General features: G+C 42.4%; 2 protein-coding genes across 5 annotated transcripts in view; one reads left to right on the top strand and one right to left on the bottom strand.

Moving 5' to 3' along the window:
* The window catches only part of LOC135524541 (myosin-11-like), a 39,044-nt gene extending 34,408 nt beyond the window's left edge, over nt 1-4,636 (top strand). For 2 of the 3 annotated variants that reach the window (XM_064952163.1, XM_064952171.1), the window contains 5 exons: nt 84-207; nt 1,140-1,265; nt 1,413-1,604; nt 1,724-1,896; nt 3,399-4,636. In XM_064952163.1, coding sequence (XP_064808235.1) covers nt 84-207; nt 1,140-1,265; nt 1,413-1,604; nt 1,724-1,896; nt 3,399-3,534 — 751 coding nt within the window. In that variant the 3' untranslated portion in view covers nt 3,535-4,636. Of the gene's footprint in view, nt 1-83; nt 208-1,139; nt 1,266-1,412; nt 1,605-1,723; nt 1,897-2,258; nt 2,298-3,398 lie in introns of all 3 variants that reach the window. The other variant, XM_064952179.1, reaches the window with a different exon arrangement.
* Nucleotides 4,637-4,689: 53 nt separating this feature from the next.
* Nucleotides 4,690-12,140, bottom strand: LOC135524578 (nuclear distribution protein nudE homolog 1-like). 2 transcript variants are annotated; one of them, XM_064952246.1, is made up of 9 exons: nt 11,956-12,140; nt 11,399-11,521; nt 10,837-10,990; nt 10,244-10,392; nt 9,786-9,922; nt 8,865-9,032; nt 8,051-8,136; nt 7,679-7,830; nt 4,690-6,483 (listed from the first exon to the last, which is right to left on the bottom strand). In XM_064952246.1, the coding sequence occupies exons 2-9, from the start codon at nt 11,482-11,484 to the stop codon at nt 6,387-6,389; spliced, it is 1,029 nt and encodes a 342-aa protein (XP_064808318.1). In that variant the 5' UTR covers nt 11,485-11,521; nt 11,956-12,140; the 3' UTR covers nt 4,690-6,386. The 2 variants fall into 2 exon arrangements, with proteins under 2 accessions (XP_064808318.1, XP_064808327.1); XM_064952255.1 differs by having other exon boundaries at nt 11,918-12,140.
* Nucleotides 12,141-12,260: the final 120 nt, after the last annotated feature.

Below are 12,260 nucleotides of genomic sequence, written 5' to 3' on the forward strand. Positions count from 1 at the left end.
AAGCGTAGTGGAGGGGAGCATTCATTGTGTGGTGGTGTAGTGGAACATTGTGTGATTGACTGTTTCCTGTGTGCCGTTTCCAGATCAGCCCTGTCTGATGAAAAGCGTCGTTTGGAGGCTAAGATCTCCCAGCTGGAGGAGGAGCTGGAGGAAGAAAGCAGTAACATGGAGATCCTCAACGACAGATTGAGGAAGAGCACTCAACAGGTTAGACTGGCAGGACCCCTCCTCCTAACGACCTGAAACACACTATGACCACACCTTAAACACACTAGAACAGGGCTGTCCAACCCTCTTCCTGGAGATCTACCATCCTGTGGGTTTTCAGTCCAACCCTAATTTAACACTCCTGATTATACTAATTAGCTGCTCAACGAGACCTTAAATAGCTGAATCAGATATGCTAAATTAGGGTTGAACTGAAAATCCTACAGGACAGTAGATCTTTCCTTCCAGTTCTCTGCTGCCAATGACTAGAACGAATTGCATAAATCACTGAAGTTGGAGACTTATCTCCCTCACTAACTTTTAACATCCGCTATCTGAGGAGCAGCTTACCGGTCACTGCAGCTGTACACAGCCCATCTGTAAATAGCCCATCCAATCTACCTACCTCATCCCCATATTCTTTGTATTTAATTTTTTGCTCTTTTGCACACCTGTATTTCTACTTGCACATCATCTGCACATCTATACCTCCAGTGTTAATTTGCTAAACTGTAATTACTTTGCTACTATGGACAATTTATTGCCTTACCACCTCACGCCATTTGCACACACTGTATAAAGACTTTTTTTCTATTGTGTTATTGACCGTACACTTGTTTATTCCATGTGGAACTCTGTCACACTGCTTTGCTTGATCTTGGCCAGGTCGCAGTTGTAAATGAGAACTTGTTCTGTACTGGCCTACCTGGTTAAATAAAGGTGAAATTAGAAAAATAAGGAAATCTCCAGGAAGCAGATTGGGTAGCCCTTCACTAGAACCCCAACTTGACCTTTAATCAACCATGCTTTGAACCCTCATTGACTACACTTTCAATCCTCATTGACCACCTCTTGGACATACATTGACCATACCTTTAACTATTAGTGACAAAGTTTTGAACTCAGTGTCATTGACCACTCTTCACACTCAGGTGGACCAGCTGAACAATGAGCTGCAGACTGAGCGCACCACCTCCCAGAAGAACGAGAGCGCCCGGCAGCAGATGGAGAGGCAGAACAAGGACCTAAAGGCCAAGCTGCAGGAGATGGAGAACCAGGTCAGAGAGTCACATCTACGTAAATCTACTATCTAGGGTTTCTCCCCATTGAGAAAATATTAAGTGTCCTTACTTTCCGGTCTATCTTAGTGGGCGTGTAGTCTGCCGTTAAATTGTGGGGTATCGGTCTCTATCATCTCTGACCAGGTCAAGTCCAAGTTCAAGTCATCCATCACCGCCCTGGAGGCCAAGGTGGCTCAGTTGGAGGAGCAGGTGGAGCAAGAGAGCAGAGACAAGCAGGCTGTAGCCAAGGGCCTGCGCCAGAAGGACAAAAAGCTGAAAGATCTGATGATCCAGGTGGAGGATGAGAGGAAACAGGCCGAACAGTACAAGGAACAGGTATGTTGTTGTCATGCTGACACCAGTCTTATGAACACCCTCTTCCTCCTTTCTGCTATTGACAGTATGACACTCTTATGACCCCCCCCCCTCCTCTCCTTTCCCCCTCTCCTCCCCAGGCAGAAAAGGGCAACACGCGGATGAAGCAGCTGAAGCGCCAGCTGGAGGAGTCTGAGGAGGAGTCTCAGCGCATCACGGCTGCCCGCAGGAAGCTGCAGAGGGAGCTGGATGAGTCCACCGAGGCTAACGATGCCATGAGCCGCGAGGTCAACACCCTCAAGAGCAAACTCAGGTACAGTGTGACCCATGACCCCAGAGTCTGGGCGGTGTCTTTGGCAAGAGTCCCTGCTCCTAACCTCTCCTGTGTACTGCAGTTTCACTGTGCTCAAATCACTTGATAGAAAAGGATAACCCCACCCCAAATCAAGGCAGGTCCAATATATAACTGAGTAGATTTACAGAAACCGCACTGACATGTCACACAATCAACCATTCGCCAACCACAATTAAATCATCTCCCAATGGGCAAATGAGCATAAAGTGCCCTTTTGGGGCTTGCAGATAACACTTCGAACACTGTACTACAGTATATCTGTTTCCAACACCATGGTGAGTCCTCTGGATATCAAAGCCTTTCTTGAATCTTTATTGCAGAGGCAACCCAATCCAAGAACCCAAGGAGTAACGTGGCAGGTACCTCTGCATTTAGAAGTTTATCACCATTTCATTTTAACTTTCCATAACTTACCCCCATGCACTCTTGTCCAACTGACTGTGCCATTTCTCCGCCTTAAAGAGTGAAATATGGTTTATCGGTCAATATCTAAAATGGAGCTCCTCTGATCGAGCTCATAGTCTGAAACAGTGCAAGAAAAGTGTATTGCACTTCCATTGTGGTCTTTCTACTACTGGTGACCATATTTTTCTCCATGCTTGGTTTTAGTTGCCCTGAACCAAACTCATTTATCTGTGTCTGTCTAGCCTGGTTCCAGATCTGTTTGTGCTGTCTTGCCAAATCCCATGGTCTCCGGTGACCATCGGAGTTGACAATTCCGTTTTGGGATCAGACTAGTGTTCGTCTAGACAGGAGTCAAATGAGTTAAAGATATAACCGGCCGGTGTGCAGCGTGCCTACTGTTACTATAACATCTCACTCATTCTGCATTTCAGCGATGCCATTTAATCTTCCTCGTGTTCAACACGAGTTTTTCTTTACCCAGGTCTAACCAAACGTAATAGACAAGTTACATGAAATGGAAGAGTTTGAACTTAATAGACCATTGTGGTTCCACTTTAAACGAAGTACAACTTATAATGGCTTTATATAGCATGCAAAGGCCTCATAAAAACTACATAAAGGCTTCATAAATTATCTAAGCATGTCATACGCTCTATAAATAGTGACGTGACAACCAGAGTAGGGTGAATTGCCAAATGTTTATACACCATTTTTATCATGGTGTATAAATCAGATTTGTGTAGTATTTATGAGGTGCTTATGAAGCCTTTATGTAGGCTATACGAAGCCTTTGTTGTAATTGTTTAAAGTGGGACTATTATTGTAATAAGATGTCAATACTTTTAACGATCACAACCTCTGGTAGGTATTGTTAGAATTCCATTTTAACTTCAAACAGAAAGGTGGATAAAGGCAGAGTGATATATAGACAATGGGAGCAGAAAGTCCTCCAACATTGTCCTGATGTTACCAGGAAACCTAGACTGGTCTTGCCCATAGCTCGTCTCATCTGTGTGTGTGTCTGTGTGTCCTGTGTCTGTCGGTCTGCGTGTCAGGCGTGGGACCGAACCCTCTTTCAGCGCCGCACCGCGCCGTGCCGGGGGCAGTGCCCGGAGAGGGGTCATCGATGACGCGTCAGAAGAAGACGGGGACTCACAGGGGGACTACAACGGAACAAAGTCTGTTGAGTAGAAGAGCCCAAAACCATCCAATTAAATTCAGCATTACAAGCATCCAACCAATCAGATTCAGTATTAATTGGTGCCAGACAGACCCGCTTTACCAAAGAACACAGAAGTGACGTCAACCTTTTTCTTTCATATCACTTCCAAATATGATTCTCTATACCAGTCGCATATCGACTGCCTTCTCGTTCAGAGCACATAAGGCTTTTCACAATTCAAAACAGACAAAATGGTATAAGAGACAAAGGCGTAATAATTAATTTGGTTTAAGTTTAGTGCCTGGGATGTTGGTGTGATTTGTTTTTTTGCTCCACTGTTTTGTACTGCACTGAATTACTTGTCCCTACGATACTTCCTTAGCATAATGTTGTACCCCTCGAAGGTACGTAGGTTACATGTTGTTCCTTATTCTCCTTTCATCTGGAAGGATAAATCCAGGTGTTACTATTCGTCACTTTAAATCCTAATTAATTATAGGCATCACATTGTATTTCTAGATGTATACATCTAGTGGTCATGTAAATCTATTCTATTTCTATGACGACATTATGACTTGTCCCGTCTTCTACACTGCTGTTAACTTAAGATCGTTATAGAAGGTCAATGTATACTATGACAAATGGTATACCCACCCAGCTAAAAAATAACTGTTGTAGTCCAAATGTATTTTCTTTTGTATTCAGAATAGCTGCCCCAATATTGGCGCACTGTTGCTTTGTCTGTGGTAAGGACAGTGAATTGACCATATATATTTCATACTGTCTCTGACTGTCAAGTATGGGTAAGAAAACACCTTCCTACTTTTAGAAACCAAAACCAGTCACCCCTTTCTCATACATAGTCTAATACACACAGTATCAACAAGACCGGTACTTTTCAGTTGTGTACCTTGCCAAGTAGAATATCATCAGCAGGAATAGTGTCATACCGTCAAGGCCATTTTATGTATGTCCAGATGCATATTCAACAAATATATTTGAGTTTTCCCCGCCACTGGTCACCTTAACAATATTCTGTCTTGTTCTTACTCAATTGACGTTTACATGCCACTTCTTTAAATCTATAAATTGTGGAACCACCTGCATAATAAATAAGAGTGAAAAAGTAAACCTATTTCTCTACTATATGTCTGTCTCCACATCCTGAATGATATTGCCAAAAGCATGTTTAGAATGTTAATTTTATGTGTTCATTTTGATACAAAAAGGCTTGCAAACCAACAGGTCAAAAGGTTGAGCACCTCAGGTGCATACATTTCAATGTAAACGCAAACAGAAGTTAGTATGTTAGTAACACACCCACAAACGGTTACATGTACAGTTGTAAAAGTACAAACGCTACTTCCTGGTCCTTAGTTCACACAACAGCAGAGTACTAACAGCAGCTGTTCTTATGTAACAGTCGTTTTGTAGACATTATTCTGGTCTCATATCAACTCCTTTATCACGAACATGACGGGAATTGGATAAAGCACATATGGATGGAACCAATATAAACCAGTGAGAGATACAATATATATTGCTAATAAGTACAAATGTTCCATCTGTCGTTGAGTAGTAACGTCCTTGATATCGGACTATTGCTCCTCATTGGAAAGAAAGGCTAAAACAGCACGTAATGAATTCATACGTCCAGCATTAACAGTGTAACCAAGGCATCATCCATAATGGTTTTGGAAATATAGTACGAACTGTGCTTTATCTCAAAACCCTATTCTGTAAAATCAAACTCTAGTCTGTCAAATCTATTATTGCTATTTTTGTCATTTTCGATAGCTCCCTGATCTGATAGATCAGTCTTGACAGGTATACCTGCTCAAACTGAACCAAAGCTGTAGGCCACTTCCTATTAGAAACATCTGTAATATAGATTCTATACATTCAGTAGTGCAGTGGTGCCCCATAACTCTCCAACTTGTAAAAGATGAAGAACATATACAAACCATCAAACAAATGGAGAGAAAAAAAATCTAAAACTTAAACGGCAACTTTATCAACTGTGGTAACGGAAAGTAATGTCTTTGCCAAAGACCTAGACTAAATTTGAGATTCTCAGAGGTTAACTCAATGTACTTTCTGTTCCTATATCTTGCCTACCCTGTAAAACATTCTGCAACTGCATGACAGGGTATAAGGCTAGCTAGTCTGCATTTCTCATAGATCATACTTTTTCAAGTTACCAGGTAGAAGACCTTTAAAATGTATATTTGTACATTAATAAACCATTGCTTTTAACTCAAACATTGACCTGTAAAGTAGTAGTACCCATAACTTCAGACCATCCTTAACTTTTACAGCCGATGACAACAGCACAAAGAAAGAAATAACACATTCTCCAAAAGGTAAAGCTAGCCTAACTTACCATCTCCGACACTTTACACATATAGCCTCTATAAGCACATGTGGCTTAGCTACGAACAGACATCAGAGAGTTGGACATACAGAAAGGAATCATTGTGGTGGTGATATATTGATAAAAGGCAGCAATGCTAACACCGCCAATTATCAACCAACTTCACTCAGCTGGCACACCAAGAATCCAAGATGGAGTTCAATCAGAGAACGTGGGTACAAGAAGGACCGGGTGTTAGTGGTATAGTAGCAGGACTTGGGTTCAGCAGGAGGACATGCAGCGGGGTCAAGGAATCCTCACTTCTAGTATTCATTAATAAAATAAAACTGTAGCATCATGACACGGCGGTTCTTCTCAGCAGAGTCCATGCAGCAAATAAGTTGATAGAGGGAGCGGCTTCCTGGTTCGGGGGGAGGATGTTCAGCTGGTAGTGAGAGGGGGACACAGTTTAAAGCCCTACTGATGGGTAGTACAGTGTGGTGGAGGGGGGCAGGGGAGGCCCTCGTTTCATAGCAGGATCTTGACTCCCCCCGATGGTGACTGGGAGCCGTGGGAGGAGACCCCCCGAGGAGGCGCAGGTCCAAACTCTAACCGCTTCACCAAACTGAAAGACAAATCTACCATGAGTAACACAAATCAACAAGTTAATTTTAATGTAGAACATCAGAATTATGAGCAACAGGAACCAGAACAAATCCCACCCAGTTCATATTCGTTAGTTGTAGGATACTTCTACTGGTCTTAGAAATCAACTAAGTCTAAATGAAGAGTAAAGTACTTTTTAGTCCAGATGTCTGGCTATTTTGAGTTGAATGCACTAGCTGTGGGTCGCCCTGGATGGGAGCATCTGTTAAATGTTGTGCCATGTACACTGAGTATACAAAACATTAACAACACCTGCTCTTTCCATGACAGACTGACCAGGTGAAAGCTATGATCCTTTTTGATGTCACTTGCTAAATCCACTTCAATCGGTGTAGATGAAGGGGGGAGATGGCTTAAAAAAAAATATTTTGAGACATTGATTGTGTGTGCCATTCAGAAGTTGAATGGGCAAGACAAAAGATTTTCAATTTTCACCTAAAATATCATACCCAAATCTAACTGCCTGTAGCTCAGGACCTGGAGCAAGGATATGCATATTCTTGATACCATTTGAAAGGGAACACTTTGAAGTTTGGAAATTTTAAATTAATGTAGGAGAATAACACATTAGACCTGGTAAAAGATATCGCAAAGGATGTTTTTTTTGTAATTGCTACTGTAAATTGGACAGCACAGTTAGCTTAAATTCATGTTAATCTTTCTGCCAATATCAGATATGCCTATGTTCTTGTTACTTACAACCTGATGCTAATCACAGCTCAGGGGACCCACCGATCCTGTAGAGGTGTTTAAGTGCTTTTGAACAGGGTATGGTAGTAGGTGCCAGGCGCACAGGTTTGTATCAAGAACTGCAATGCTGCTGGGTTTTTCCACATTCAACAGTTTCCTGTGTGTGTCAATGGTCAACCACCAAAAGAACATCCAGACACAACTGTGGGAAGCATTGGAATCAACATGGGCCTGCATCCCTGTGGAACGCTTTCAACACCTTGTCGAGTCCACGCCCCAACGAATTGAGTCTGTTCTGAGGGCGGGGGGTACAGAAGGTGTTCCTAATGTTTGGTACCCCAGGAAGTGTCCACTGCCTTGGAAGCAGCTAATTGGGAATCCTAATAAATACTACTACTAAGTAGGCTGAATCTAGAGATATATATATATATATATATATGATTTTCTCATTGTGACCCATTTACCTGTCGTAGTGTGGAGGGCTCATGCTGCAGGCCTGGATCTCTGTGCCTCCCTCTATAGCAGAGGGGGTACCGGGACACGACGGAAGAGCCGATCTTTTCGGCGACGTGTCGTATACGAAGTCTCGACAAGACGCCAACTTGGACTCCAGGTTCTAGAGCATCCAAGAGGGGAAATAAGTTGTATTACAGTCTGAGATCATCATAGACACAGAAATGGAGATGGTTTAAAAATGAAAAGTCCAAACAAATACCAAGATATTGTTTTTGTATGGAGTTTTCCTTTACGTCATTAAATTAGATTTAAATTCTATACATCATTGTTCATGGTGGTGGTATTAAAAGCATAGGTCCTACTAAGACCATGTTTCTTACCCCGACTTTTCTTAGGAGCTCGCCGACGATGTTGAGTGCAGATATGCGAGCCGACGTAGTCAGTGGAGTTCCTGTTAGGTTATCCCCTAAACACAAAACACATTACATTTAGCACATATCACAACATCCAACTACAGCTACTAAGGCTTTTCTAAAGCCAGAGGCGCAACATTGCAAGACATTCCTGGACAGCTTGCAAAACAGACCCGGCCAGGGTTTGGTGGGAAATTCTTCTTTAGTTGTACATATTCTCAATCTAAATCCACAACCATGATTCGAGCCAGTGTCTTAAGTGGTTGAACATGTTATTATTGCAACCTCGTGAAAGTGACATGCTTTCATTTTTCAAAAACAACTTTATATCGAAGGATTGCCATTGATTTGGCGGCCTGCTCACGCGCCGTTACCCTGGGGCGGCAGGGTAGCCTAGTGGTTGGACTAGTAACCGTAGAGGTTGCAAGTTCAAATCCCCAAGCTGACATGGTACAAATCTGTCGTTCTGCCCCTGAACAGGCAGTTCATTGAAAATAAGAATTTATTCTTAACTGACTTGCCTAGTTAAATAAAGGTAAAAAAAACCTGACGACGGGTTTCTACGCACAAGCTTAGCGAGCCGACATCGCCAACAAGTGTGATTGGGGATTTCTATTAGAAAAGCATTTCTCTTCATACTCTTCAGCATCTGTCTTCATACTGTACTGTCTTTGACTAAGGGATTAACTAGCATTCCACCATTACTCATTAAAATTTGGATAAAGTCATATGTCATTATTACAGTTTAACCCACAACACAGCTACCATTGGTCTCACCCACCTCGACGAATGCTTGAGGCTGGGGTTGCTGGGAATGTACCAAGTGGTTTGGAGGGGGTGGTCGGTATGGTGGAGCGTGACAATGATTCGGTCCTGTCTTTCTCTTTAGAGAGGCTACTGGGGGGGCGTCGCTCCTGGACCTGCTGTACAGCTAGCTCCTGTCGTAAATCTGCCCAACACAGAGAGAGGAGACAACAGATCAGATCTCAATACTGAGGACATTTGTGACATTGATACTACAGTACAAATATAGAAAAAGTCAATACAAGTAATCACCAATACGCAATGGAAGTCCCACCTACTTCCTGGATCAAGTTTTTGAATGGGCTTCAAGCTTATATCAAATTCATGAAAACGTGATAATTTAAGATACTGTACATGTAAAATTGTACTTGTATTTGTGGATTAATTTACTTTTAACTGATGCCTTTCATGAAGGTTTTTGATTGCGTTTTCCCCCCGTAATCAAAAACCTTCATAAAAGGCACTGGGTAAAGGTAAATTAATCCACAAATACAATTACAGTATATATCTTAAGATGACCCCATTTTCATGAATATGATGATATATAAGCTTGAAGACCATTAAAACACAGTACAGGACTTGAACCAGGCAGTAGGCAGGACTTTTATAGCTGTAAATTCTACACATAATCTCATATTCGCCCTGCTTACTCTTTGAGGAAAACAATAGGCAAGGCTGGATCATCCTGATATTACAATGTCAGTTAGTCAACTATCAAATTACACATATTTTTGAAACCGGTAACTAAATCTGGCAAAAATCAGCAGTTCTTGATGAGAACATGAAATGAAAACCTTTTTGAGTTTCTTGTTCCACTGACTCACCTCTGGCTTCTCACTCTCTCACACACACAGAGAGAAACACACTGACCCCCGTCCCCACCCTTACACACACAAACCTCTGGCCTCATCCTTTAGTCTCTGGACAGACTCCAGAAGGTTTTCCTTTTCGTCCAGCTCACTCTCCAGGAAGGCGTTCCTTTCGATCACGTGGTTCATCCTCTGCTCAAAGTCCTCCAGGGACATGATGGTCGCCCTGTGAGACAGGACATTGGTCAGTCAGTTACTATGGTTATGTCTTAAATTACATCCTATCCTCCAGGGTGAGTGGAAGGACAGACATGGTTGAATCTGCATGTAGGCCTATGAAATTTGTGACAAAATGGGTACACACCAATGTCAAGACACACACCAATGTCATTAGGGTGATTGGATAAAGAAGTGTCAGACAGACACTTCAACCCAGCAGAGACAGGCTTTTTTACATAGTTAATGAAAGTCCCTCATCAACATAACAGTCAGTGTCATTACGCCACAATAATAACAACCAAGTCGAGGTCAAAGTGTCCAGACTGACCTCTTGGCCCTCTCCAGGTCGTCATTGGACTGCTCCAGCTCTCTGATGTACTTCTGGAGTTGGTCCTTGACCGCTGTGGTCTCTTCCAGGTCTCCCTCCAGCAATGAGATCTGCCTAAACGCTTCAGAGTGCTGCGCCTCGTACTTCTCCTGCAAAATCACAGAACACTTTTTGATGCATGTCTGCTGCTCATTTGTGGTCTTAGATTATGTTCTCCCTTCACTTCTTCACAGGCTTGTCCTTGACTGTCCCCCAGGCCCCAGAAATGAAGGCTTTTAGCACAATCAAGTATTCAATGACTTTAACCTTCCCTCTGGGCTCAGCAGTATAAATAGTTACTCAGAAGTCAGCTGCTCCGTGGTAATGAACACACAGGGCCCCTGGTGATGGTGGCTATGATTTAGTGATGCTAGAGTGACCGTGTGTGTACTACTAGACAATGCAAGACACAGAAGGCGCTTTGAAGTATACTAAAACATACAGATTATGGAGCCCAACTTTTACGTGATGGGAAGCAGTGTATATGTGGTGATGCAAGACTACAGAATATGAGTAGTGTTGGCCTTGACAATACAGGTGTTCTAGGTTCTAACCTGGATGTTCTCCAGTTCCATGCGTAGCCGGTTGTTGTTGGAAAGTAGTTCTCTGTTCCGTGCTTCACACTGCTTCAGCTCAGTCTCCAGCTCAGCCTCATAGTCCCTACTCATTTGCTGGAACTCCTGCAACTCCTCCTGTGCCTCCTCAGCCCTGGGCACAAACACGTAAAAAACATGTCTAACCTTCATAGCTAAACTATGTAGAAGGAAATCGCCACTGAATTCTGATCTAGGATTAGATTCCATTTTGTCTCTGTTACAGGGTGAAGTTAGGATGGTCATGGCTAGTAGGGATCCAGCTTTTGTCAAATTAACACCAGATTTGATTTTTCGTAGCAGGTTAGGAGAAATTGCTTAAAGTTAGGAAAAAGTTTAGGGTTAGCTTAAGACACACATCCCTTCTCGCCATGACCGTTTAAGATTGATATATGGTAAACTTCCTAGATATACACTTACGGATAGATAAACAGATTCGGATAGTTTCACTTCTATCCATTATCCACACATCTAGGCCAACCAGTTCGGCTGCTAGCTACCAACCATTGGTATAATTCCTTACCTTTGCTGGTGTTTGTCTGACTGCTCCTTCCAGAAACTCAGCTCTTCTTCTATGGACCCAAATTTGGGCGTCTTGGGCTCCCCCATGTCTAACGTTACAGCTGACTTTATGGTTTCACAAAACCTAGGTAAACATGTAAAGTAAAGAAGGAACATGGCACTGGTCATGTTGAGGCAGGCTCTTGTTTGTCTAGCTAGCTATGGATATCAATTAATCATACAATGGAATGCATGATGCTGGCATGCATGTTGACACTTAACAGTTAGCCCAGTAGGTAACGTTAGACACTTGATAGCTAACTATGTTTTTTTACAGCCCGTTGGAATGTCCAGTTTGATCAGATAACTATTCAGTTACTTTAGCTAGCCTATTCAATAAATACATTAAGATGTTGGCTAGCTAACTAGCTAGTTTAGCGACATCCAAACCGTTACGTGAATAACATATAAACTGTTGTGCGATACACGATAGTGAAGATTTCCGACTTTCAGAGAGTAAAATATACGGCAGAATGCATACCTGAACGCTGATAGCTAAGAAAATGTCATATTACCTACCTAGCTAGCTAACAGTAGATCAATAACATAGATAGCAAAACGCTATCAGGAAATAAACTGCCCTTCTACCCAAATCCAAACGATTACAACCCCCGCGTTCACAGCACGCCATTGGTGGATTGAGAGGACGACGCAAAGCATAGGCATTTCAACCAATCAAGTTATATTTCCTGGAAGACTGTGAGTGTGGACAACCAGGTTCACTTTATTAGTCATTCGGTGCACCGTTACAAGTTCTAAGAAATTAAAAACGAGTTATGTAATAAATAAACCTTGTGGACACAAACAAATGTTTCGATTTGCTA

This window comes from Oncorhynchus masou, chromosome 4 (genome assembly GCF_036934945.1).
Source record: "Oncorhynchus masou masou isolate Uvic2021 chromosome 4, UVic_Omas_1.1, whole genome shotgun sequence".
Lineage (NCBI taxonomy): Eukaryota > Metazoa > Chordata > Actinopteri > Salmoniformes > Salmonidae > Oncorhynchus > Oncorhynchus masou.

What these genes read in the sequence shown, in the direction of transcription:
- LOC135524578 (XM_064952246.1), bottom strand. Translation starts at nt 11,484, where the DNA reads ATGGGGGAGCCCAAGACGCCCAAATTTGGGTCCATAGAAGAAGAGCTG. An exon ending in ACTAAAGGATGAGGCCAGAG is followed by an intron (nt 9,033 to 9,785) that starts GTTTGTGTGTGT and finishes TGTGTTGGGCAG; the next exon opens with ATTTACGACAGGAGCTAGCT. An exon ending in AGCTCCTAAGAAAAGTCGGG is followed by an intron (nt 7,831 to 8,050) that starts GTAAGAAACATG and finishes TGGATGCTCTAG; the next exon opens with AACCTGGAGTCCAAGTTGGC.